The sequence below is a fragment of the Aedes albopictus genome, chromosome 2, assembly GCF_035046485.1.
Source record: "Aedes albopictus strain Foshan chromosome 2, AalbF5, whole genome shotgun sequence".
Lineage (NCBI taxonomy): Eukaryota > Metazoa > Arthropoda > Insecta > Diptera > Culicidae > Aedes > Aedes albopictus.
This window is the reverse complement of record NC_085137.1, coordinates 392,159,661-392,184,906: the sequence shown is the minus strand read 5'-3', so window position 1 is coordinate 392,184,906 and position 25,246 is coordinate 392,159,661. Positions and strand designations below refer to the sequence as shown.

The 25,246-nt window shown below is 41.4% G+C and overlaps 1 protein-coding gene across 1 annotated transcript; it reads left to right on the top strand.

The window, feature by feature from the left end:
• LOC109400599 (protein cycle-like) lies at positions 1-25,246 on the top strand. Its single transcript, XM_062848503.1, has 7 exons — positions 1-68; positions 289-619; positions 689-806; positions 869-1,042; positions 20,504-21,250; positions 21,406-21,572; positions 25,238-25,246. Exons 2-7 carry the CDS (start codon positions 329-331, stop codon positions 25,244-25,246), a joined length of 1,506 nt encoding a protein of 501 aa, XP_062704487.1. The 5' UTR covers positions 1-68; positions 289-328.

The window sequence follows — 25,246 nt, the reverse complement described above, 5'->3', positions numbered from 1 at the left end:
AATAGTGATATCGAAGATGATACTGGTGACGATGCTAAGTCTGTTCGAACAACAGATGAAAACAAAAAGTAAGTAAATCTATCGACTTTCGTATCTTACCTTGAACTTATTGATTTCCAATGAAGCAAACATCTGAATACTTCTAATTATGCAAAGAGTTTGTGATGAATGTACTCCATTCACAGTTTATTGCATAACCCAGCTTGATTGATTTCTCTTACATATTTGCTCACCTAATTAAATCGACTCTTGCTCTCTCAACCGTTCCCCACCCCAACATCACCGTAGGCAAAACCACAGCGAAATTGAAAAGCGTCGGCGTGATAAAATGAACACCTACATCACCGAGCTGTCGGCGATGATTCCCATGTGCCATGCCATGTCCCGGAAGCTGGACAAGCTGACGGTTCTTCGGATGGCCGTGCAGCACCTGAAAACGATACGGGGGGCCGTACATTCGTACACCGAAGGCCACTACAAGCCGGCCTTCCTCTCCGATCAGGAGCTAAAAATGTTGATCCTGCAGGCGGCCGAGGGTTTCCTGTTTGTGGTGGGCTGTGATCGAGGCAGGATTCTGTATGTGTCGGAGTCTGTCTCGCAAGTACTGAACTATTCTCAGGTATGGCGGGAAAAGCCTCTTGGTGGTATCTTTGAATATCGATAATAGAAGTTTTTTTCTTTCATTCAGGGTGATTTGCTGGGTCAAAGTTGGTTCGATATTCTCCATCCTAAGGATGTGGCAAAGGTCAAGGAGCAACTGTCCTCTTCGGATCTAAGTCCGAGGGAACGATTAATAGATGCCAAAAGTAAGGTTCACTGCTAGTCATGCACTAAACTTTAAATTGAACTCGAACTCGAACTATTTCAGCGATGCTTCCGGTTAAAACGGATGTCCCACAAGGTGTGACGAGGTTGTGTCCGGGCGCCAGGCGTTCGTTCTTCTGTCGAATGAAGTGCAAGACGAGTATCCAGGTGAAGGAGGAAGCCGAATCCAACGGTTCGGCGTCCAGCTGCCATCGAAGGAAAAACAAAGTCAATTCAGGTAACACACTTAGATACCATTTTCAGAAGCTACTTATTTATATGCTTCAATTTTATCTTTTGTCTTTTATAAGAGTTCAGATAGAACTTCGTGAATTTAAATTTCATTTAGAATTTCCACTCATGCCATGTTTAGTAACAACCTGTGGTGTCCCCTCTGAGTTATCCACTGAGTAACTAGCTTTTGAGACTAAAAACATAATTCCCAGTATAAATGCTCTTGCAAATATAAGAAAAAGTGACTTCCTATTTATTTTTGGTCTCCCATACTTGTATGACACATTTTTTTTTGTGATATTGGAAATGTTGGAAATTTTACTGAGCGTAAAAGTAAAATTTAGGAAAATCGCCTGTGTAATTTTAAATTTTGTTACGTCCTTACTTATTTTAGAAAAATTACCTCTGTGAATATTCTACCTTTTTGCGCCTTTGTAAGTATACCAATGTTTGTAGAACTCTCATATGTGCAAAATTTCAGGAATTAATTTAAGGTGGGGCATTTATCAAGATTGCGTAGCGGTCAAACTAGAGAAATTATTTAAGAACTTCACAATTTTTTTTATTTTTTCTTCTCCACTATTATTTTAAGGTAGATTTCCACGGGTTTATTCTGAAATTCCACAAGGGAGTACTTTGAAATTATTTCTAGAGATAAGTTTTGAAAAATCCTCGGATTTTTTACAGAGATTCTTTCAAAAAAATATTTAAAGCTCCTTTCATATTTATTTCAGTGGTTTCTACGAACAATCTACCAGAGAAACCTTCAGGAATTCGAACAGGTATCCCTTCAAAAAGTCCCCCAGAGATAACCTCAGGCAGAAATTCCTCCAAAAAATGCGCTAGTTCATACAGAGATTTCTTCATGTTTTTTTTTAGATATATGTACCTCCATATGACGAATTTCGCGCCAATCCTTCTGTGGGGCTAGCAGCACCCTCTCAGAATCAAATGAAACTTGGTGGACAAAAACAATGGGTGTTTCTAAGCAACTTTGCATACTTTGTTTTTCGAAATTTTTCAAGAGTAAGTTTTGAAGAGGGCCTAATTTTTTTTCATTGATTTTTTTTAAATTGATGAAACTCAAAAATGACAAGGGCTACAAAAAAGTGTTGAAAAAGTTATTGTTAGAAAAACTTTTCTAAAAGGGATACCTGGGGTCCATTGGACCCCAGGCGCCTTTCAGAGCTCGTCTTTGATGGAACACACTCAGCGAGGTGACGAAACTGAGGCCATGAAAGTATCCCTTTTAGGGTTAAATATGTCATAGCAACATTGTTCGGAGAAAATGTAGGCAATTGAAATATCTTTCTCCAGAAAAAAAAATCATCGATTTAAAAACATAGGGTTTTTTGCAATATTGATTTTAATTTTTAAAACCTTTTTTTCAGTGTAGAAAGTAGTTTTATATGTTTTTGATATTTTTCTAAAAAACTTCATGGAATTTCACGATACTCCTCCATACAACACTTTTTTTGTAGCTCTTGTCATTTTTGAGTTACATCGATTTAAAAAAAATCATCTTCAAAAGTTACTCTTGAAAAATTTCGAAAAACAAAGTATGCAAAGGTGCTTAGAAACACGTATTGTTTATGTCCACCCAGTTTCATTCAATTCTGAGAGGGTGCTGCCAACCGTTGGTCGAATTGGCGCGAAATTCGTCATGTAACTCTAGGAATTTCTTCTCTGATTCTTTAAAAAGTAATTACTTCAATAATACTTTCAGAAATTCCTCCACTAATTTTATGAAAGGATTTCTCCAGGAATCTTAAAAATCTCAATTAACTTTTCTGAGAATTTCATCAGAGGAGTTTCCCCGGTATTTCTCCAAGAAGTTCTTAAGAATTTCCTTCTAGGATTCCTTCAGAACTTTACCTGGGTTTGCTTCAGATTTTCTTCTAGATATTCACTCACGGGTACTTCATGAGCTTTTTACATAGTTTCTACTGAAGATTTCCTAGGAAAATGCATTAGATATCTTTGAAATACTACATAGAAGTTCTTAAGAACCCTCTATTCATAGGAGATTTTTTTTAAATGCTAAGGCATACGTTTTGGAGTAATTTCTGTAGGAATCACTGAGAGATTTTTTGGAGAAATTCTTTCAGAAATCTAATTTTTTTTGAAAGAAGGGTCTGAATAAGTCCTATGAAATCCTTGAAGAAATTGGGGAATCCTCTAACTTCTAGAAAATTCTCAAGATAATTTTGTAGAGCGTGAGTGCATTACCGAATATATGTATGGAGTAAGAGCTAAAGGAATCTTTGGAGGAATTCCAGCAATAATTTTTGAAAGAGTTCCTGACATATTTGGTGGAATTTCTGAAGTAACCCCTGTAGAAATTTCTAAACGAATTTCTTGATATATTTCTAAAAGAGTTCTTGAAGTAAAACAAAACAAATCTTTTGGATTAAAATATGATAATATATCTGGATGGGGTCCATATAGCCGAGGCGGTAAACGCACGGGTATTCAGCATGACCATGCTGAGGGTGACGGGTTCGATTCCCGGTCGGTCCAGGATCTTTTCGTAAAGGAAATTTCCTTGACTTCCTTGGGCATAGAGTATCTTCGTGTCTGCCACACGATATACACATGCAAAAATGGTCATTGGCAGAGGAAGCTCTCAGTTAAAACTGTGGAAGTGCTCATAGAACACTAAGCTGAGAAGCAGGCTTTGTCCCAGTGAGGACGTTACGCCAAGAAGAAGAAGAGAAGAAGAAGAATATATCTGGATGTACACTTGGTAGCAAAACAAAGCCGATCTGATTTTTTCTCCCAAAATCCGTCATGTTCAATATGCTGTAACTTTGCCAATTACTTAAAGGACCCGATTTTGTCAGCCCCCTTTCGGAACACATTTTTTGCTCTCCTCCAAAACCTAAACAATTTTTCAAACTTTTTATCCCTCTATGTTCTGCCCTCTAGCTGTAATTTGATGATTAACATGGATGAATTGGTTAAAGTTTGACCGTAAAATAACGAAAGCAAAAAGTTTGTCGCAAAAAAGGGCTGACAAAATCGGGTCCTTACTGTATCAATATTTTTGGCTGAAAATTTTACCATTTCATCATCAATATATTGACAATGTATGGTCAAAATTTCAAATAGAAATTATGCATTTTGAGCTGCGATAACTTAAAAAAAGCCATATTTAGACATACTTTTTTCAAAAATCCGTATTTCAGTGAAAATTTTAAATTTTAATTTTAGTTTCATGGAAATTTCACTGTAGCGTCAGAAAATATTGGAAACTAGCTGTACCCGACAAACTTTGTCTTGTCTACTGCGTTTTTTGACGTTTCAAGTTCCTAGCCAAGACCAAGGCCCCGGTCAAAATGTATGGAAGATCAATTTTTCTAAAACTCTCAATTTTACCAGTTTTTTTGCCTCATAAACCTTCCTTGGGTGAAAACTAACAGAACAAAACTAAAACGACCACAATCGGACATTTCGTTCGCAAGTTATGCGCGGTCCCACGTATGCCACTGCATTTTTTTATATATAGATGTTGTGGTCAAAATTTGAATTGTTTCCAGCAAGTGGTTTGGGCCATGGCAATTGTCAAAGTTGAAGTACCAATGTGGGTGCCTACAGTTTTCACTCCATATTGACCATGTTGAAACAACGGCACTGAAAATAAAATCCGAGGTAAATTCGTTACATTAATGTTTAGATCTAAGTTTAAATAAACAATCCATATTGCATGACATATTTTTATACGTTTTCGTGTGTTGTGCTAGTTATTTATGGCATTCTACACGTAACACATAGTGTGTTACGCGTTACGCGTAATGCATTACAAGCATACATATGTTAGTAAATAGACAAGTAGTTTGTATAATTTACAAATTTTGGCTACTGTAAAAACTTTATTCTAAGCAAACTTTACCCACTTTTTGCCTTTCTCGTACACCAAGGTGTACTGAAAGGCTATATGTTCACTCCAAAAACGAAAATCTGATAGAGCCTCCGGAGTGGTCAAGTCTTATATACCAATCGACTCAGCTCGACGAATTGAGGTGATGTCTGTGTGTGTGTATGTGTGTGTGTGTGTGTGTGTATGTGTGTGTACAAAAAAAACTCACATCACTTTTTGGCAGTAAACCTCAACCGATTTTATTGACCGACGGTTCAATCGACGCGGAATCTGGTCCCATTGTTTCCTATTGGAAATGGTTTATATCGGTCCAGCCGTTCCGGAGTTATGGCCATATAGGTGTTCCGGACCGGTACCCCAGGAAGGGGCCAGATATGAAAACGCTACAAACCCATCCATGCGGCACATCAAACTACGGCATTTTCGATAACTTGATGAATGGTATGCAGAAAAATAGTCTCAGACCATATCTGAACCGGTAGTGTCCCGGAACCGGTTCCGGGTGTCCCGGAACCGGTTCCGGGTGTCCCGCCGGAAGTGACCAAACATAAAAGTGAACTAAACCCATGCATGCGACATATCAAACCGCGGCTTTTTCGATAACGTGGTGAACAGTAAGCAGGAAAACATTCTCAGACCATATCGGAACCGGTAGTGTTCCGGAACCGGTTGCAAATGTCCCGCCGGAAGTGGCCAAGTATTAAAGTTAACCAAACCCATGCATGCGACATATCAAATAGTGTCTTTTTTGATATCCTGATGAACAGTAAACAGGATAATATTCTCAGACCATATCTGAACCGGTTGTGTCCCGGAACCGGTTCCGGGTGTCCCGTCGGAAGTGGCCAAATATAAAATTGAAATAAAACCATGCATGTGACATATCAAACCACAGCTTTTTCGATAACCTGATGAACAGTTAGCAGGAAAGCATTCTCAGACCATATCGGAACCGGTTCCAGATGTTCCGCCGGAGGTGGCATAGTATAAAAGTTAATTAAACCCATGCAAGGGACATATCAAATCGTGACTTTTTTGATATCCTGATGAACAATAAGCAGGAAAATATTTTCAGAACATATCTGAATCGGTTGTGATCCAGAACTGGTTCCGGGTGTCCCGCCGGAAATGGCCAAATATAAAAGGGAATCAAACCCATGCAAGCGACACATCAAATCGCGGATTTTAAGGCATCTTGATTCAAGAAAAAAAAATTTCCGGCCGTATTGGGGACAACCGGTAGTGTTCCGCAACCGATTACGGTTGCCCCATCGGAAGTGGTCAAATGTAAAGGAGAACCAAACCCATAAATTCGACACATTTATTGACTTTTTAGGTAAGCTGATGAACGGTTAACAAAAAAAATCATAGACCATACTTTGGAAAACCAATAGTGTGCCGAAACCAGTTCCAGGTGCCCCGACGGAAGTGGTCAAATGTAGAAAAAAAAACCAAACGCATACACGCAGCACACTAAATAACGGCTTCTTCGATAACGCGAAGAACGGTCAGCAAGAAAATAGTCTCAGGTCAGTAGTGTTCCGGAACCAGATTCGAGAGCCTCGCCGGAACTGGCGAAATGCACGAATGAACCAAACCCATACATGCATTACATCAATTTGCGACTTTTTAGGAGAACTGATTAATAATTTGCATGAAACTAGTCTAAGACCACATCAGGGACAATCGGTAAGTGGTAAAATGGTAGGGTTGCACAACCAGGGCTTGATGGTTCGCCGGAACTACGAAAGTAAATAAAATGAATGCAAGCGATAAATATGTGTAAGAGAACAAAATCTTGACATATTAAACCCACATACAAACAGACGTCTCACTATACTCACTACGTTCTTGTTTTAACGGTCAATAAAATAAAACCTAGAATGTGCAAAAAAACTTTATCGAAGACCGCAAAGTAATCTGTGAATGTGTAAAAAGTTATATCTTAGCTTGTTAGTATCGTCCTGATATTGATCAGCTCCCAATGTTAGTGAAGGTACTCAAGCAGTCAACTGAGAAATCTGATATTATTCAGCTCTGCTTTTACGCTGAACACAACGTCGGAGTATGTGCCATCAATAAGTTTTAAGTCAATTCAATGATGGCTTTGATAAAATGCTTGCTTTTCTTAAAAAATATCAGGATTCAGGAACACTTTGACTTACGTCGACGGAAAGATCGTGAGAACATATACGACGAGAAAGGCACTATCACCTCTAGGTGAATTAATTTGGGTTTTTTTACTCTTTGGTTGTTTTTGTGCTCTTGTCATTTTTTGGAATTGTTTGCGCCCTCCTACATATTAGGAAGATCTTTATTGAGATAGTGAAGATTTTGTATTTGCCTTCTCAAATATAAAATATCGTCTCTAAAAAAAGAAAGGAAATCATTAAGATGTACAATTTTATTGCGCCCTCATACGTGCACAAAAATCCCTGTAACATCGGGATTTCTTCCAAAAATTCCTTCAGAAATTTCTAAAACAAGAAATGGTGTGAGAATTGCTTTCAGATATTTTATCAGAAATTCCTCTAGTTCTTCTAAAGCTATTTTCAGAATCCATGATTACTTGATAAAAAAAAAAAACTACAAATATTTACTAAGAAATTTCTCTAATGATTGTTTTAGAAATATATGTATGAAATGCTTTCGAAACTTGTGCATGATTTTGTGTTTTAGGAATGCCTCTAGCGATCACTTCAGAAATTCTTCTGAAGATCCCTCTGTTAGTTTTTCAAAGGATTCTTTTGGAAAACCTTTTATGGATTTCTTAAGAAACTCCTCCACAGCATTGTTTGCTTCAGAATTCCTCGATGAATACCTTTAGGAATTCTTTCAAAGCTCTCTTTGAAAATTCATCTTCAGATTGCTCCTTACTAAAATTCTCCAAGGTTTCGTTGAGAATATTCTGCAGCGATTTAAAAAAAAAAACCCAAATTAATTCACCTAGAGGTGATAGTGCCTTTCTCGTCGCATATGTTCTCACGATCTTTCCGTCGACGTAAGTCAAAGTGTTCCTGAATCCTGATATTTTTTAAGAAAAGCAAGCATTTTATCAAAGCCATCATTGAATTGACTTAAAACTTATTGATGGCACATACTCCGACGTTGTGTTCAGCGTAAAAGCAGAGCTGAATAATATCAGATTTCTCAGTTGACTGCTTGAGTACCTTCACTAACATTGGGAGCTGATCAATATCAGGACGATACTAACAAGCTAAGATATAACTTTTTACACATTCACAGATTACTTTGCGGTCTTCGATAAAGTTTTTTTGCACATTCTAGGTTTTATTTTATTGACCGTTAAAACAAGAACGTAGTGAGTATAGTGAGACGTCTGTTTGTATGTGGGTTTAATATGTCAAGATTTTGTTCTCTTACACATATTTATCGCTTGCATTCATTTTATTTACTTTCGTAGTTCCGGCGAAGCATCAAGCCCTGGTTGTGCAACCCTACCATTTTACCACTTACCGATTGTCCCTGATGTGGTCTTAGACTAGTTTCATGCAAATTATTAATCAGTTCTCCTAAAAAGTCGCAAATTGATGTAATGCATGTATGGGTTTGGTTCATTCGTGCATTTCGCCAGTTCCGGCGAGGCTCTCGAATCTGGTTCCGGAACACTACTGACCTGGGACTATTTTCTTGCTGACCGTTCTTCGCGTTATCGAAGAAGCCGTTATTTAGTGTGCTGCGTGTATGCGTTTGGTTTTTTTTTCTACATTTGACCACTTCCGTCGGGGCACCTGGAACTGGTTTCGGCACACTATTGGTTTTCCAAAGTATGGTCTATGATTTTTTTTGTTAACCGTTCATCAGCTTACCTAAAAAGTCAATAAATGTGTCGAATTTATGGGTTTGGTTCTCCTTTACATTTGACCACTTCCGATGGGGCAACCGTAATCGGTTGCGGAACACTACCGGTTGTCCCCAATATGGCCGGAATTTTTTTTTCTTGAATCAAGATGCCTTAAAATCCGCGATTTGATGTGTCGCTTGCATGGGTTTGATTCCCTTTTATATTTGGCCATTTCCGGCGGGACACCCGGAACCAGTTCTGGATCACAACCGATTCAGATATGTTCTGAAAATATTTTCCTGCTTATTGTTCATCAGGATATCAAAAAAGTCACGATTTGATATGTCCCTTGCATGGGTTTAATTAACTTTTATACTATGCCACCTCCGGCGGAACATCTGGAACCGGTTCCGATATGGTCTGAGAATGCTTTCCTGCTAACTGTTCATCAGGTTATCGAAAAAGCTGTGGTTTGATATGTCGCATGCATGGGTTTAGTTCACTTTTATGTTTGGTCACTTCCGGCGGGACACCCGGAACCGGTTCCGGGACACAACCGGTTCAGATATGGTCTGAGAATATTATCCTGTTTACTGTTCATCAGGATATCAAAAAAGACACTATTTGATATGTCGCATGCATGGGTTTGGTTAACTTTAATACTTGGCCACTTCCGGCGGGACATTTGCAACCGGTTCCGGAACACTACCGGTTCCGATATGGTCTGAGAATGTTTTCCTGCTTACTGTTCACCACGTTATCGAAAAAGCCGCGGTTTGATATGTCGCATGCATGGGTTTAGTTCACTTTTATGTTTGGTCACTTCCGGCGGGACACCCGGAACCGGTTCCGGGACACTACCGGTTCAGATATGGTCTGAGACTATTTTTCTGCATACCATTCATCAAGTTATCGAAAATGCCGTAGTTTGATGTGCCGCATGGATGGGTTTGTAGCGTTTTCATATCTGGCCCCTTCCTGGGGTACCGGTCCGGAACACCTATATGGCCATAACTCCGGAACGGCTGGACCGATATAAACCATTTTCAATAGGAAACAATGGGACCAGATTCCGCGTCGATTGAACCGTCGGTCAATAAAATCGGTTGAGGTTTACTGCCAAAAAGTGATGTGAGTTTTTTTGTACACACACATACACACACACACACACACACACACACACACACACACACACACACACACACACACACACACACACACACACACACACACACACACACACACACACACACACACACACACACACACACACACACACACACACACACACTGTACAAGCGACCTGGTACCGCTTCCAAAGTGCCTTAGCCCAAATACTCGGAGTGCCAACCGGCACATCAGGATCGATGCCAGTAACATCCTGATTATGGCATACTGGTCAACGCAAACGACAACGGACTACGGATTACGGATAGGATGACGACGATGGGCTGACATTCGTGCCATTCTGCTCCCTGAGTAAGGAAGGGTGACACCTACTTGAAACGGCGAGCGGGCTAATGGTGCGTCTGCCTCCGTCCCGGTAAAACCTTGGCAGGCCTCCGGATACGTTCTTCATCTGTCCATCATTTTTGATGGGTACTAGGCTCGGATGTAACACTCCCGACTTGCGCTGATCTGGCTCTGGACACGGACCCCATGAAGGTACGTGTTCAACCCTCGCTTGGCCTCCCTGATTCATAGACAACCAAGAGATCACGAAAGCGACTACGTACAGCAGGTGGAGATAGCGGCTCGGAGGGGGGACCCAATAGAATGGAGACATCAAATTATACCGAAGTAGTTGGAGAGAACGCGGACGCGTTCAGAAGAAGTGGAATGATGCAGCGATCACCAGTGACGCCGCTGGAAACTGCTGCGAGAACGAGTAGTAGCGCGATACGGAGCGAGCCTCAAGGAAGCCAACGGGAGCTAGCATTCCTGAATCAGCGAGTGCTTACACCGAACTCGAACAGCGGCACAGCTCAAGAGTCGAGCTTGTTCGAAGTGAGGAGAAGGGTGAACGAGTTGTACGAGTTTGTCAAAGACAAGCACAACGTTCACCTGAAGATCAAGCAACTAGTGACGAGCATCAAGTCTGCCGTTACAGTTGCGGAACGCGATCAGAAGGCGCTCAAGCTGAGAGTGGAAACAGCCGAGAAGTCTCTGGCGGAAGCCACGGATAGACCTACGGCTGAAAACATGGAGACGCCGAGGAGCCACCGGAGTACTCGCTCAGAGAAACGAGGCAGGGACACGCCAGGAGAAGAGGAAGTCCCGAAGAAACAGAGAAGCGAACGGGAGCGTGCCAGCAATCGGAGTGACGATGGATGGCGCACTGTGGAGAACCAGCAGGCGAAGAAGAAGAAAAAGCGAAAGGAGAAAGAAGATAAAAAGAAGGAAGAAAAGAAGAAGGAACAGAAGAAGAAAGAAACCCAGCGGCCTCCTAGGGAGAGGAAGAAGGGCGATGCATTGATCGTTGAGGCGAAGGACAAGACGACGTACGCTGCTCTGCTTAGGAAACTGCAGGAGGACCCGGAGTTGAAGGTGTTGGGCGAAAACGTAGTGAAGACCAGACGCACCCAAAAAGGAGAGATGCTGTTCGAGCTCAAGAAGGATCCGACGGTTAAGAGCTCGGCGTTCAGGGAGCTCGTTGCCAAATCGCTGGAGAACGAGGCCAATGTGAGAGCCTTATCACAGGAAGCGGTGGTTGAAGTCAAGGATCTGGACGAGATCACGACAGAAGATGATCTGAAACGCGCATTGAAGGAGCAGTGCAACGTCGAAGGACCGATGGTGATTCGGATAAGGAAGTCGTATGGAGGCACTCAGACGGCGGCAATCCGATTGCCTGTGGATATTGCCAATAAGCTGGTAGCAACTGGCAAGGTAAAAATTCGATGGGCGGAGTGCTCGTTGCGACTGGCTCCCCGAGCCACCAAACAAATGGAGCGATGCTTTAAATGCATGGAATTTGGTCATCAGGCGAGAAATTGCAAGGGCCCCGACAGGTCCGGACGATGCTGGAGTTGCGGTGGAAACGGCCACGTTGCTCGGGACTGCACGAGCCAACCCAAGTGCATGCTGTGTAAGCCGGAGGACGGAAACGACCATAAGACGGGAGGCTTTAAGTGCCCGGCCTATAAAAAGGCGATGGCAGGTCAACAATGATTGAGATAACCCAAATCAACCTCAATCACTGCGACGTCGCACAGCAACTGTTGTGGCAGTCGACAACAGAGACTAAGTGCGGTGTTGCAATCATCGCAGAGCCGTATCGGGTGCCCCCTGAGAACGGCAATTGGGTGACGGACAGATCCCAGATAGCGGCCATACAGGTGATGGGTAGATTCCCCATTGAAGAAGTGATCGAGTGTTCGTACGAAGACTTTGTGGTTGCCAAAATTAATGGAGTCTTCGTTTGCAGTTGCTATGCACCTCCAAGGTGGTCAGATGAAGAGTACAACAGGATGTTGGATGCACTCACGGACACGCTGGTCGGGCGGAAGCCGGTAGTCATCGGAGGAGATTTCAACGCCTGGGCCGTGGAATGGGGTAGTAGGCTCACCAATGCTAGGGGGTACAGCCTACTGGAAGCCCTGGCGAAGCTGGATGTGAGGCTTTGCAACGATGGTATGGCCAGCACATTCCGCAGAGACGGCCGTGAATCCATCATCGATGTTACGTTCTGTAGTCCGTCGCTTACGGAAGACTTGAACTGGAGAGTCAGCGAGGAATATTCCAACAGTGATCACCAGGCGATCCTCTACAGTATTGGCCGGCGAGCCTCTACTTCGACGAGGAGAACGCGAACATGCGAACGAAGGTGGAAGACAAAAGAGTTCGACAAGGAAGTCTTTGTCGAGGCGCTGCGGCCATACGGCGGTGCAACCCTTGATGCAGGTGAACTAACGGAAGCGATTGTTACGGCATGCGACATAGCAATGCCGAGGAAGATAGAGCCCAGAAACAGAAGACGGCCAGCGTATTGGTGGAACGCGACGATCAGTACCCTCCGTGCTGCTTGCCTCCGTGCTAGGAGACGCTTCCAGAGGGCCAGAAATGAAGCTGAGAGAGAAGCAAGGCGAACCGTTTTTCGGGGAGCTCGAGCCGCTCTTAAACGCGAGATAAGGCTGAGTAAGTCGAACTGCTACAAAGAGTTGTGTCGAGAAGCCGACGCCAACCCCTGGGGCAACGCGTACCGAATCGTGGTATCGAAGCTCAAAGGTCCAGCAGTACCCGTGGAAATGTGCCCGGACAAACTAAGGAGGATCGTGGAAGGTCTTTTTCCGCACCATGGCCCAACGTTTTGGCCTCCCACACCATACGCAGAGAATGCAGAAGAACCCAACGAAGGTGCTCGGATATCCAATGCAGAGTTGCTGGTAATTGCGAAGGGGCTCAAGATCGGGAAAGCTCCCGGTCCGGATGGGATCCCGAACGTAGCAGTTAGAACGGCGATATTGGCGTTTCCGGACATGATCAGGATGGTGCTCCAAAAATGCCTGGATGAAGGCTACTTCCCAAACGGTTGGAAGGTTCAAAAGTTGGTGCTTCTACCGAAACCAGGAAAGCCGCCGGGGGACCCAGGATCGTATAGACCGATCTGCCTGCTGGATACCCTAGGAAAACTGTTAGAGAAGGTCATCCTTAACAGGTTGACAGAATACGTCGAAAGTGAGAGGGGACTGTCAGCGATGCAATTCGGATTCCGTAAGGGAAAATCGACGGTGGATGCGATTCGGGTAGTCATCGAGAATGCCCAGAAGGCGTCCAAGAAAAAACGGAGAGGTGATCGATTCTGCGCTGTGGTAACGATAGACGTCAAAAATGCGTTTAATAGTGCCAGCTGGGAGGCTATCGCCGTAGCGCTACACAGTATGCGGGTTCCCGATTATCTGTGCCAGATCTTACGGAGCTACTTCCAGAACAGGGTACTGGTGTACGAGACCAACGAAGGGCAGAGGTCTATAGAAGTAACGGCAGGTGTTCCACAAGGGTCCATACTAGGCCCAACACTCTGGAATGCCATGTACAACGGCGTACTGTCGTTAAAACTTCCCAAAGGAGTCGTCATTGTGGGCTTCGCAGACGACGTCGTGTTGACGGTAATGGGAGAGACTCTTGAAGAAGTTGAAATGCTGGCGACGGAATCAATGTCCACTGTTGAAAGATGGATGACTGGGGTCAAGCTACAGATTGCCCATCACAAAACGGAGGTGCTTCTGGTCAGCAACTGTAAAGCAGTCCAAACGATGGAGATCGTAGTCGGAGAGCATGTTATCACATCGAAACGAGCTTTGAAGCATCTAGGAGTGATGGTCGATGATCGACTTAACTTCAAGGAGCACGTTGACTACGCCTGCGGAAAGGCAGCGAAGGCTGTCAATGCTATAGCGACGATCATGCCGAACGTCGGGGGACCACGAAGTAGTAAGAGGCGTCTTCTGGCGAGCGTAGCAGGCTCAATACTCAGGTATGGTGCCCCAGCATGGGCTGAAGCACTGAGTACGAAGCGGAATCGAAGAGCGCTAGACAGCGCATTCCGACTCATGGCCACTCGGGTCGCCAGCGCGTACAGAACGATTTCGACGGAGGCAGTATGTGTTATCGCGGGAATGATGCCCATTTGCATCACCATCGCCGAAGACGTGGAATGCTACCAACGCAGAAGTACCAGGAGCGTAAGAGAAATCGTCAGAGCGAACTCGTTGGCTAAATGGCAGCAAGAGTGGGACAATTCGGCGAATGGCAGGTGGACTCACCGGCTTATCCCTAGCGTGTCAGCGTGGGTGAATAGGAAGCATGGGGAGGTGAACTTCCATCTGACGCAGTTCCTGTCCGGCCATGGCTTCTTCAGGAAGTACCTGCACCGGTTTGGGCATGCTCTTTCGCCCTTTTGCCCGGAGTGTGTTAACGTGGAGGAGTCACCGGAACATGTCGTTTTCGAATGCCCCAGGTTCGAAGAAATTCGCGTCTTGCTGGGCGGAGTGACAGTCGACAACATTGTCGAAGAGATGTGTCGCGATGAAAACACGTGGAACGCTGTCGACAGAGCAGTAACGAGGATGCTGTCCGCGCTGCAGAGGAAGTGGCGCGAAGACCAGAGAGCGGCGGAACGCGATCCGGGTAGGCATGATCCACCGCCGGGGACATGACTGAGTCGTCCGTAACGTGGCACCGGTTTTTGGTCGTCGGAGCGCCGGTGAATCGGAAGTCCACCACCAACCGGAATCGCCGGACCGACTTCGGCACCTTACTGGTCGGGATAGAAACATCGGTATCGGGAGAACTTCCACCGCCGGGGTTTTTCTCCGTCGGAGTAGGCTAGGACCACCGCCGGGGACTAGACCGAGTCTATCGCGAAGAAGCACCGGAATTTGGTCGTCGGGGCGCCTGTGAACCGGAAGCCAGTCTCCAACCGGAATCGCAGGAGAGACCTCGGCACCTGTCTGGGAAGAAACGGTTTCGGAAGATGTTCCACTGCCGGGGAACTCTTTGTCGGCGTAGGGTAGATCCACCGTCGGGGACTACACGAGTCGTGCGCGGAAAGCTGGAGTGCTTAATGGCGCAACGGCGGCACGGGGAGGACACCGTTCGGAGCAAGCTAGTAGGATCCGAATGCCTTGCGTGGTATTAGAATAACAAATTGTGTGTATGTTGTACCTATGTGTCGCTGAATGGCGATGTTAGGTACTAACATTAGAACGTGTAGAATAACAAATTTGAAACTAAGCATGTTGTCCGCTTAATGGCGAGCCAACACCAACCGGAGTAAGCAAAATACGAGACGTGTATGAGTATAGATTAGGAGCGACAAAAAGTGCATGAGCACAGTAGCAGAAGAGCGCATGAGCGCATTGCCCCCCCTGAAGCAGTCGCATATCAGTGGTACCAGGGGGATCGAGGCATCAAGGTGTAGCAGAGTTTTTCCAATCGGTTTTCTCTGCTGGGGAGGTTGGGAGGAAAAAAAAAAAAAAAAAAACACACACACACACACACACACACACACACACACATACACACACACACACACAGACATCACCTCAATTCGTCGAGCTGAGTCGATTGGTATATAAGACTTGACCACTCCGGAGGCTCTATCAGATTTTCGTTTTTGGAGTGAACATATAGCCTTTCGGTACACCTTGGTGTACGAGAAAGGCAAAAACTAGGGATTCCTTTAGAAAATCCTTTATGGATTTTTCCAGGACTACTCTAGAGAATCTTTCCAGGAGATCTTCTAAAATTGATTAATGATTGCTTTTTTTAATCCTTCGGGTTTCTGGATTGCTGTAAGACACTCTCTGAGGGCTCTTTTAGAAAACCTGCAATGAAATGCCTAACAAATTCCTGCTTGATTTTTTAAAAAGAAATTCCACACAAGTTCATTCAGAAATTATCAAGACATTTTTTTCAGAAAAAAATCTAAGAAATTCCTCCGAACAGTTCTGTAAATATTCCAAGTAATCCTCCACAAAATATTTCATGATTTTCTTCAGAAATTTCTCCAAGGATATTTGCGGAAAATCTTCCAAGGATTAAAAAAAAACTCAAAGGAATTCATTCAGAGATTATCTCCAAGAATGCCTTCAGAAGTTCTTTCAGAGATTCTTCTTCGGAAATCTCTCTAAAGATTCATTCAGAAGTTTTTAAGGGATTTTTTAGAAAATATTCCGTGGATTGCTTAGGACATTCCACCAGAGTTTTGATCCGAAATTCCTCCAGAAATTTCTACAAAGGTTTCTTTAAAAAAGTCATAGATTTCCTCAGAAATTCTTCCATGATTTCCAGAGATTTATGCAGAAATCTTTTCAGGATTTCCTTTGGAAGATCTTACACAATTTCTTCACAATTTTTTTATATTGTTCACAGTTTTGTCCATGACAAAAAAATCTTCCATGGATTGTATATGATTTTTCTCTATGAATGGCTTTCTTGCGGGAACTCCTCCAGCGATTCTTTTGGAAAAAATGTCAGAAATTCATATCTTTTATTTTAGAGATGAACCAGCCAAGGGCTGAAAGTCTCTATAATAAAGATAAATCAATCAATCTTTTATTTTTCCAAGGATTCCTTCAGAAAAATCTTTCGAAGATTCCATCAGAATTTCCTTGACAAAATCCTCTGAAGATTCATTATCTTATTTCTTCAAAGTTTCCTTCAGATAATGTTACAGGGATTTCGTCATTAACTCTTGCGTGGATTCTTTCAGAAAATCCTCTTGAGATTTGATCAGAAATTTATCCATGGACTCCTTGAAATATTCCTTGGATTTTTCCAAAATTGCCTCAATGATTCCTTTAGAAATGATGTAGTAATCAGGATTCAGAAATTCGTAGCTGGTACAGTCCCAGACCGCTGTTATTAGAATTTCTTCCTTCCCGTCTGTTACCAAAGAACAGAGATTAAGGTCTAATCACTGACTCCAAGGCAAGATTTATAGCGTCGACTGAATGATCATGAGTACATATTCGACGAGAAAGGCACTACCATCACTAGGTGGATTAATCTGGTTTTTTTCAGAAATCCAAGTCCTACATGTTTTTTTTTTCAGAAATTCCTCCAGCGATTTCTCCAGAAAATATTCTAGAGGTTTTCTCCTGGTATTTTTTCAGAAAACCTTCCATGGATTCTTTCAAAACATCTTTCAGGGATTCATTCGGAAATTTTCTCCAAGAATTCCTTCAGAAATTCCATCAGAGGTTCTGAATTTTCTCCAGGTTTTTTCGAAGAAACCTTCCATTGTTTGCTTCAAACATTCCTTTAGAGTTTTGTATCAAAATTTCTCCAGAAGTTTCTGCAGGGATTCCTTTCGAAAAAAATATCCATACATTTCTTTAGAAATTCTTCCATTAATTCCAGAGATTTCTTCAGAAATTCTTCAATGAATGACTTTAGACAATCCTTGTGATTTTTTTTTTTCAAATCTTTTACGATTTTTTTTAGAAATTCATCTAGCGATTCTTAAAAAAAACATAAGAAATTCAAAATTACTTCAGAAATTTTTCCAAGGATTATTTTGATTTTGTTTTCAAAGATTTCTTAGTAATTCCTCGACAAAATCATCCAGGGATTCATCATTTCTTAAAGTTTCCTTCAGATAACTTTTTTTTTTGTCTGTATTAACGAGATTTTTAACCCTAGGCTAGTTCATCTCGGGACCCACGCTTTACTTCCCTTCCGAAGGAAGAACCCACATTTTGTGAGTATGTCGGGAGTGGGATTCGATCCCAGGTCCTCGGCGTGATGGTCAAGTGTTCTAACCACCACACCAGGTCCGCTCCTTCAGATAACGTCATTAGGGTTCCATTATTAATTCCTGTATGGACTCCTCCAGAAAACTCTCTTGAGATTTGATCAGAAATTTTTCATAGATTCCTTTAGAAAATCTTCCTTGGAGTTCCATGGATTCCTTCAGAAATCCCACCGGATAATATTTTGGGGATTTCCTAATCTATTTCTCCATGGACTCTTTTAAAAAATAAAAAATACTATATTTTTTCAACAATTCTTCCTGGCCTGCCTTCTTCAGAAATTTGCGAAGGCGTTCCTTCATTAATCCCTTCTGAATTTCCTTCAGAAATTTCCCCAGTGATTCCATTGAAAATTACACAGGAATATGTCAAGGCATTTCTTCAGAGTTTCCTCTTGAAATTTTTGCAGGGTTTTCTGATATGTTTAGCAACCCGAGTAGAGGAAAAGAGCTCAATAATAGCACATTTTGATATGGAGATCAAAAAGTGATATTGGTTTGATTGACATAAGAGATAAAAGATCTAAAAATAAAATCAAAAATTTACTCCTGGAACATCATCAAATCATATTTAGATTTTTTAAGATCTAACCAGTAGCAGCGAGCTATTCGCTTGATCTTGAAATATCAAATTTTGATATTGTTCAGATGTTCAAGGAGCATTTATCAGATATTATTTTCAGATCTTTTATCTCTTATATCAATCAATTCAATATCACGTTTTGATCGTCAGTATTTCACCTCTACCCGGGAATTTCTGCAGAAATTCATACAGATTACTTCAGGAATATTTCCGGGTATTCCTTCATGTATTTGCTCATTAACCCGTCCTGGATTTCCTCCAGCAATACCTCCAGATATTTCTACACGTATTCTTTCAGGAACTCATTTAGAAATTTTTCCAGAAATCTGTAAAAACATTCCTTTATAAATTTCTCAAAAGACTTTTTAGGACTTCAGTCACCCTCAGCATGGTTTAGCTGAAATCCCGCATGATAACCACTTCGGCTGTATGTGAGCCTAATCGATCATTACATATTATCATTAGCTTTAGTAAGGAGACTTTTAACCAATAGCTGATGCACCTCAAAATTGATAATTGTTATTTTCGTAATCTAAATTTTGTTCTTGTAAATATGAGAGTAAAAATGGATAAACCGTCGTTGGGGGTGAAAATGGGTCAAAAAATGCATACCTTCACATTCATTGTTCAATAACTTTTGCTTCTTTGCATGAAAAAGTCCTTTGATCACTGGAGTGTGATTTTTGATAATGCGTGCACAAATGATAAAAAATATTTGCAGTTCGTCAATTGCCCTTAAAACTGCAAGGGTGTGAAAATTTACCCATTCACACCCCTTCGAGGGGGTGAGAATGGGTCAAGGGAACAGAATTTGTTCCGCATTGACAACAAAGCCAGTTAATAAAGTTCTGGTCAAGGTTGATACTACTTAATAATATATAATATGATGAATATGAGTTTGAGACTCTAAAAAGTATCAATTCCCCTAAAAGAATGCTGTTCCATCGAGCCTTAAAAACAGCATTTTAAAAAGGCTACATTTTCAAGCTTTTTTCGATGATTTATCAAAAACTAACTAATTGCTCTAGAAACCTATTTTTTGACAGGAGCTTCTGGTAGCTTCGAGGATTATACCATAAAATTTATGATCCAATACTCGCAATATTTGATGAGATATTTCAGATAATGTTTTGACGCAATCTCACCCTTCTGACCCATTGTCAGAGAGCCATATAACACTAGTTTACAGCATTTTTGAACTCGGTAAGCTGATGATCATTTTTGGTGTAGAATCATGTCCTGAGTTCGAAAACGCGAAGGAAAAAAATTACAGTAGAGCGGAAATTTCTTCGACTTTCCATACAAGGTTGATGATTTGAAATCGATTTTTGTTCTATTTTTAAGCAAAGTCGCTCACTTCACACATCTCATTCTCCGTAATCAATGCTCCGATTTAGCTAATTTTTTTACTGTAACTTGCCCACATATGATATGTCCAATAAACGTTAAGAAAGATTTTTAAATTGATTTTTCTTGTTGAAAAAAAAACATTTCTTCATTTTTTTTTTGTAAATTTTGCTAAAATTTAAGGAGATCGTCCCTAAAACTCGCTAATATCTTAAATTTCGCTAATCTGGCGCAAAACCTGCATTCAGATGATCGAATAGTATTGTATTCAGCTTTTAATTTATGGAAAAAGATTTGAAATTGGTTGAAAAAAACGCAAGATATTTGAATTTCAGTAAATTCCACTTTAAAAAAAAATAAAACTCGATATTGAGCCTAAACTCAAAAACTGCTCTACTTAAAATTTTTTGAAGCGTGGTTTCGAAATCAGCGCCAAATTGTGCTTCAAAAACTTTTTGATGGTTGACAGAAGTTCGCGACTTTCATTTTATTTTGTAAACTAGTGAATTACTATTATATTTATTGAGATTTTCAGTCCCTTGCTAATCTATTCCCACGCAAATTACTAAATGCAGTTTTTCTATCACTTTCCAGACAAGAAATATTCGGTTATCCAATGCACTGGCTACCTGGCTCCGGCAAAAATCGGCCTAGAAGAGCACGAAACCGACGGTGAAGGTGAATCATGCAATCTGTCCTGCCTGGTAGCCGTAGGCCGAGTCCAGCCTAGTCTTTTCCAGAGCCAAATCTCCAGCAACGGAAACCTCACCAACCGTCGCCCTACGGTGGACGGTAGCAGCGGTAACAACGCATCCACCGGAACCAACGGTTGCAAGGGCTTCAACCGAAACAACATTCCAAACCTGAGAAATGTACAATTCATATCGCGCCATGCGATGGACGGCAAGTTCCTATTCGTGGACCAACGGGCCACCCTGGTACTGGGATTCCTTCCGCAGGAGCTTCTGGGCACCAGCATGTACGAGTACTATCACCACGAGGACATTCCTGCTCTGGCCGAGTCACATAAGGCGGCTCTACAGGGAAATCAATGCGTGACGACTCCGGTCTACAGGTTACGAACCAAAGAGAATGGATTTGTGCGGCTGCAAAGCGAGTGGAAATCCTTTCGCAATCCTTGGACGAAGGAGATCGAGTATCTGATAGCGAAAAATAACGTTATCCTGGTGGATTTGGCTGAAGGAACTGGTGGAAGCTACGGGGCAACGAATGCTTCCGTACAAAGCAGATGCAACGGGAGTGGAGGCAACGAGATCAGCGACGGCAACAACAACGAAAGTAACGGACAAAGTACGGTTGGATATGAAATTTTTAACCATTGTAAGTAACGGTTTGGCGTTAGGAATTTGATTGGCCTGGAACTGTACCAAAATTTGTTTTTTCCAAATTCGAACGTACTCCATAGATCACTTCAGCATAGTGTAGTTGGATATTAGAATATTTACTAATTGTTCTGCGTAATCTAACAATTTCAGCAAACGGCCGTGAAATACAACGAATGATAAACTCTCATGTGGAAGCTAGCAAAATAGGACGTCAAATAGCGGAGCAGGTTCTGGACCACCAACGGAGAATAGGAGATTCGTCTTCAGGTTGGTACTTTGGAACTTTAAAACTACACCCTACTAGAAAATTACATCAAGTTTTTATCATATTGTGTTATGATGTTATATTATTATACTAGCTGTACCCGGCAAACTTTGTCTTGCCTACTGTGTTTTTTGACGTTTCAAGTTTCTAGCCAAGACCCAAGTCCCCGGTCAAAATGTATTGAAAATCGATTTTCAAAAACTTTTAAATAAATTTTCCATGTTTTTGCCTCATAAACCTTCCTTGGGTAAAAATTAACAGAACAAAACTAAGACGATCAAAATCGGACCTTCCGTTCGCAAGTTATGCGTGGTCCCACGTATGCCACTGCATTTTTATATATATAGATTATTATATTATGAAACAAAATTATATATATTATATTATGAAACAAAAAGTGCACCAGCCTAATCAAGATCGGAACGTGGAAGAGGCGTTCATACCCTTTCAAAAGGAAACTGCGAGGGTTATACTTACGATTAACACCACAAAGACCCAGTACCAAGGGCGTAGCCAGCTTTTGGTCAGGGGAGGAGGGAGGTGGAGGATTCAAGTACTCTTAGTAAATTTATACCTTCTAACGGTTATAACTAAACGCAACACGATGAAATTGAATGTAGTAGCACAGGCAAACAGACGTAACTCTTATAGGAAATCCCTCAAAAACTTTTGCCCGGTGTCTTTTTCATGAGGCACTGTCCATAAACTACGTAGACTCAGTTTTGGCCATCTCAGAACCCCCCCCCCCTTCCCCCTCGTAGACTTTTGTCCATACAAAATTTTAGAAATTTGTATGGAGCGTACACTTTGGCCAGACCCCCCGTCCCCCCTAAGAGTCTACGTAGTTTATGGACAGGCCGTGAGCACACTGCCACCAGTTGGTAGAACCGCGCGCGACACTGTCGACCATGATGGATTTTGATTTGACGTTTGTCTAACACGCACACTACTAAACAAAGCGCCTGTAATTTTCGTTTGCATCATTCAGCAACGTGTACACTGGCAAAAGTCAAAGCGATCGCTGAGCTCTGGCTCTGGTGGAAGGATCACGCAAATCAAATGAAATTTGAATTGATCGTTAAATGAACGAGCCAAGCATTATTTAACCTTTCTGTAGACATGCTGTTGTATTCTGTACAATACGCTGAAAAAAAAAAACTCGCCTGTTCTATATAAATCAGCGTGGTGCTGGTAGTGGTGGACAATTTCTGGACAATTAAGGATTTTTACTAAATCGTGCATCATTTCTTCTGGAGCTCATCATATTTTTTTGTTAATCACTACAAAACTTTCGTAAGAAATCATGATGTCCTTCAAAATTTTCTTCAGTAGAACATAATGGAAATCCGTTCGAAGATTTTTTGAAATCGTCTACATAATGTTTTCCATAAGTATTCGGAGTTCTTTCTGATATTAATCATTCAGTTTGTCTTTGTTCATTAGCAATTTAAGGATGTCCTGTGTCCTCTAAAAATAAACCTTCAATTGGGTTTTTAAATTTTGAAAAATGTAAAGATTTTTTGATTTTATACGAAAGAGCACCTTTTTCTCAGTCACTATGATTTTTTTCAGATTTTTAGAACTTTATTTTGATACCTAAAATCAATTTCAAAGAGATTTTTTGAAATCACCTTTTGACAGCTGGGCAACTGCTTGACAGCTGCGCCCTGTACAAAATGCGACAAGGGGTGATTCGACAAATCGCTCCCATACAAACTTCAAATTGATTTTTAAATAGGTTCCCGGGCACCAAAATTGATGAAAATTTGGATTACGCCTCAGTTTGACATGCAGATTCTGAATATGGAATTGTCTCAACACCGCTAAAGAAGCCAATTGTATTTTTCTGAGTACATCTTTGTCGAGATTTCTCAAGAGACAGTTTTATATACTTATATACCGCACATACTCTTCTTAGAGCATAATTCTATTGAAATGCCATTTGACGTATAACCGGAAGGATTCTTGGATGAATTCTTGGAGGTATTCTCGTTAAAGCATTGAAACTATCACTGGAGGAAATGGTCGTGTTATCCCTGTAGGTATTACTGAAGGGAATCTTTGTATGAATTATTGAAGTATTTCCGAAGCACTCACAAATAATTGGAACACACTTGGAAAAATCCTGCAGAAATTCCTGGACGAATAGCTGGAATGTATACAATTGAAATGTCTGGAGTAGGGTGGCCCATACTATAAAGAACAAATGTTTCCAAAAATACCAAGTCTTATCTCCTGAATCAGTTGTTTTGAAGTTCCAGGAGCGCTCAACAAGCTTGAAGTTTGTATGGGAAATCGTGACCTAATGTATGCAGAAATCTTATATTTTCGATTTTTGTCGCTAGGTGGCACTGTAAACGTTAAACAAAGAATCCCTTTGGCATTATTGTAGGTGACTATATGCCAAACAACTTTGTCAAAGACCGCAACGTGATCCGATGCCTGATAATAAGCATATACGATACCCTAGGTCAGGGGTTTTCAGACTTTTCGGCTCGCGGTGCACTTTTTGGAAATAAATCGCTCCGCGGTGCACATGTTCTTTATTGTTAAAAAAAAAAACAATTTCAAATTCGTCGAAAAAGTTGTCGAATTTTTCATAGCAATTCCAAGGTGCATACACTCGTCATTAGTTTTCCCCCACCAATTATGACATGATACTGTCTTACGTTTTTTCATCACTTATCGGAGCATAGTGGAGTGTCCCAGTTATTCGACTTAGAATATTTCTTGCTCAGAATGTTTCTGGAAACTTTCAGTCAAGATCTTTATATATACTGAATGAATTTGAGCCGAATTAGTGATGTTTTGTTTTTAAGAACCTCAGTGAAGTCCTTCCAAGACCACTGAATTATTTCTAGCAGTAGAGTCTCGTAACCTCTCTTTTCCCTCTTCAACGACTCTAAAACTGGAATTTGCGGAGAATTCAGGATCTGAATAAAATTGAAAATGGACGGAAACGACTATTCTCGTTATTTTCTACAAACTACGAGCTAATTTGATGACAAAATTCAAGAATTTACGTTCGTTGGACAGGTAGGTTTGAGATTAGGAAATCGCCACAAGAAAATTTTTGATAAACGTTTTGCCAAGCCTTTTACTGGATTTCTGAAAAATTTTCTAGCAAGACACTTGGCAGCTTTATTTCTGGAACTTTGGCATATACTGACAATATTTTTGATAAATTCCTTTGATAAGAGTGCCATCAATTCGGAAGGAGTTGTGTGTGGTGTGTTTCGAGATCAGTGATAGATTTCTTCTCTGGTATTGAGCAAAGCCTCAGAAATATTAGTAAGATTTCTTCTGAGTTTTTTATCGCATTTATTGAAGATACATTACAGATGTCTTGTAGTACTTGTGAACATCCATTACGAGTTCTTGGAAAAATATGATATTTATTTGAAAAGTTTTGGAAGACTTGTTCCATGATTCTTCGCGAATATCTGAGACGATTTTTGCTGAACTCGCCGGCTGGAATAATGGAATATTACTTTCAATCCCTTGGAGCACCTTACAATAGTTCAGTTGTTCTAATTAAATCGAATTATTTTTCATGAAATAGGTAATGAATTTAAATTAAAACTTAAACATGCACTTTTCTGAAGTGTTGCGGTGCACTTGTCATGGCTTCGCGGTGCACCAAGTGCACCGCGGTGCACGATCTGAAAACCGCTGCCCTAGGTAAAGTGGGGCTAAACTTTATTATTGTTTTTCCAGTACGTGTAA

Excerpts from the sequence above, each read along its gene's own strand:
- LOC109400599 (XM_062848503.1), top strand. The coding sequence starts at position 329 with ATGAACACCTACATCACCGAGCTGTCGGCGATGATTCCCATGTGCCAT. Across the intron at positions 620-688 it reads AAGTACTGAACTATTCTCAG|GGTGATTTGCTGGGTCAAAG; the intron begins GTATGGCGGGAA and ends TCTTTCATTCAG. Across the intron at positions 807-868 it reads ACGATTAATAGATGCCAAAA|CGATGCTTCCGGTTAAAACG; the intron begins GTAAGGTTCACT and ends GAACTATTTCAG.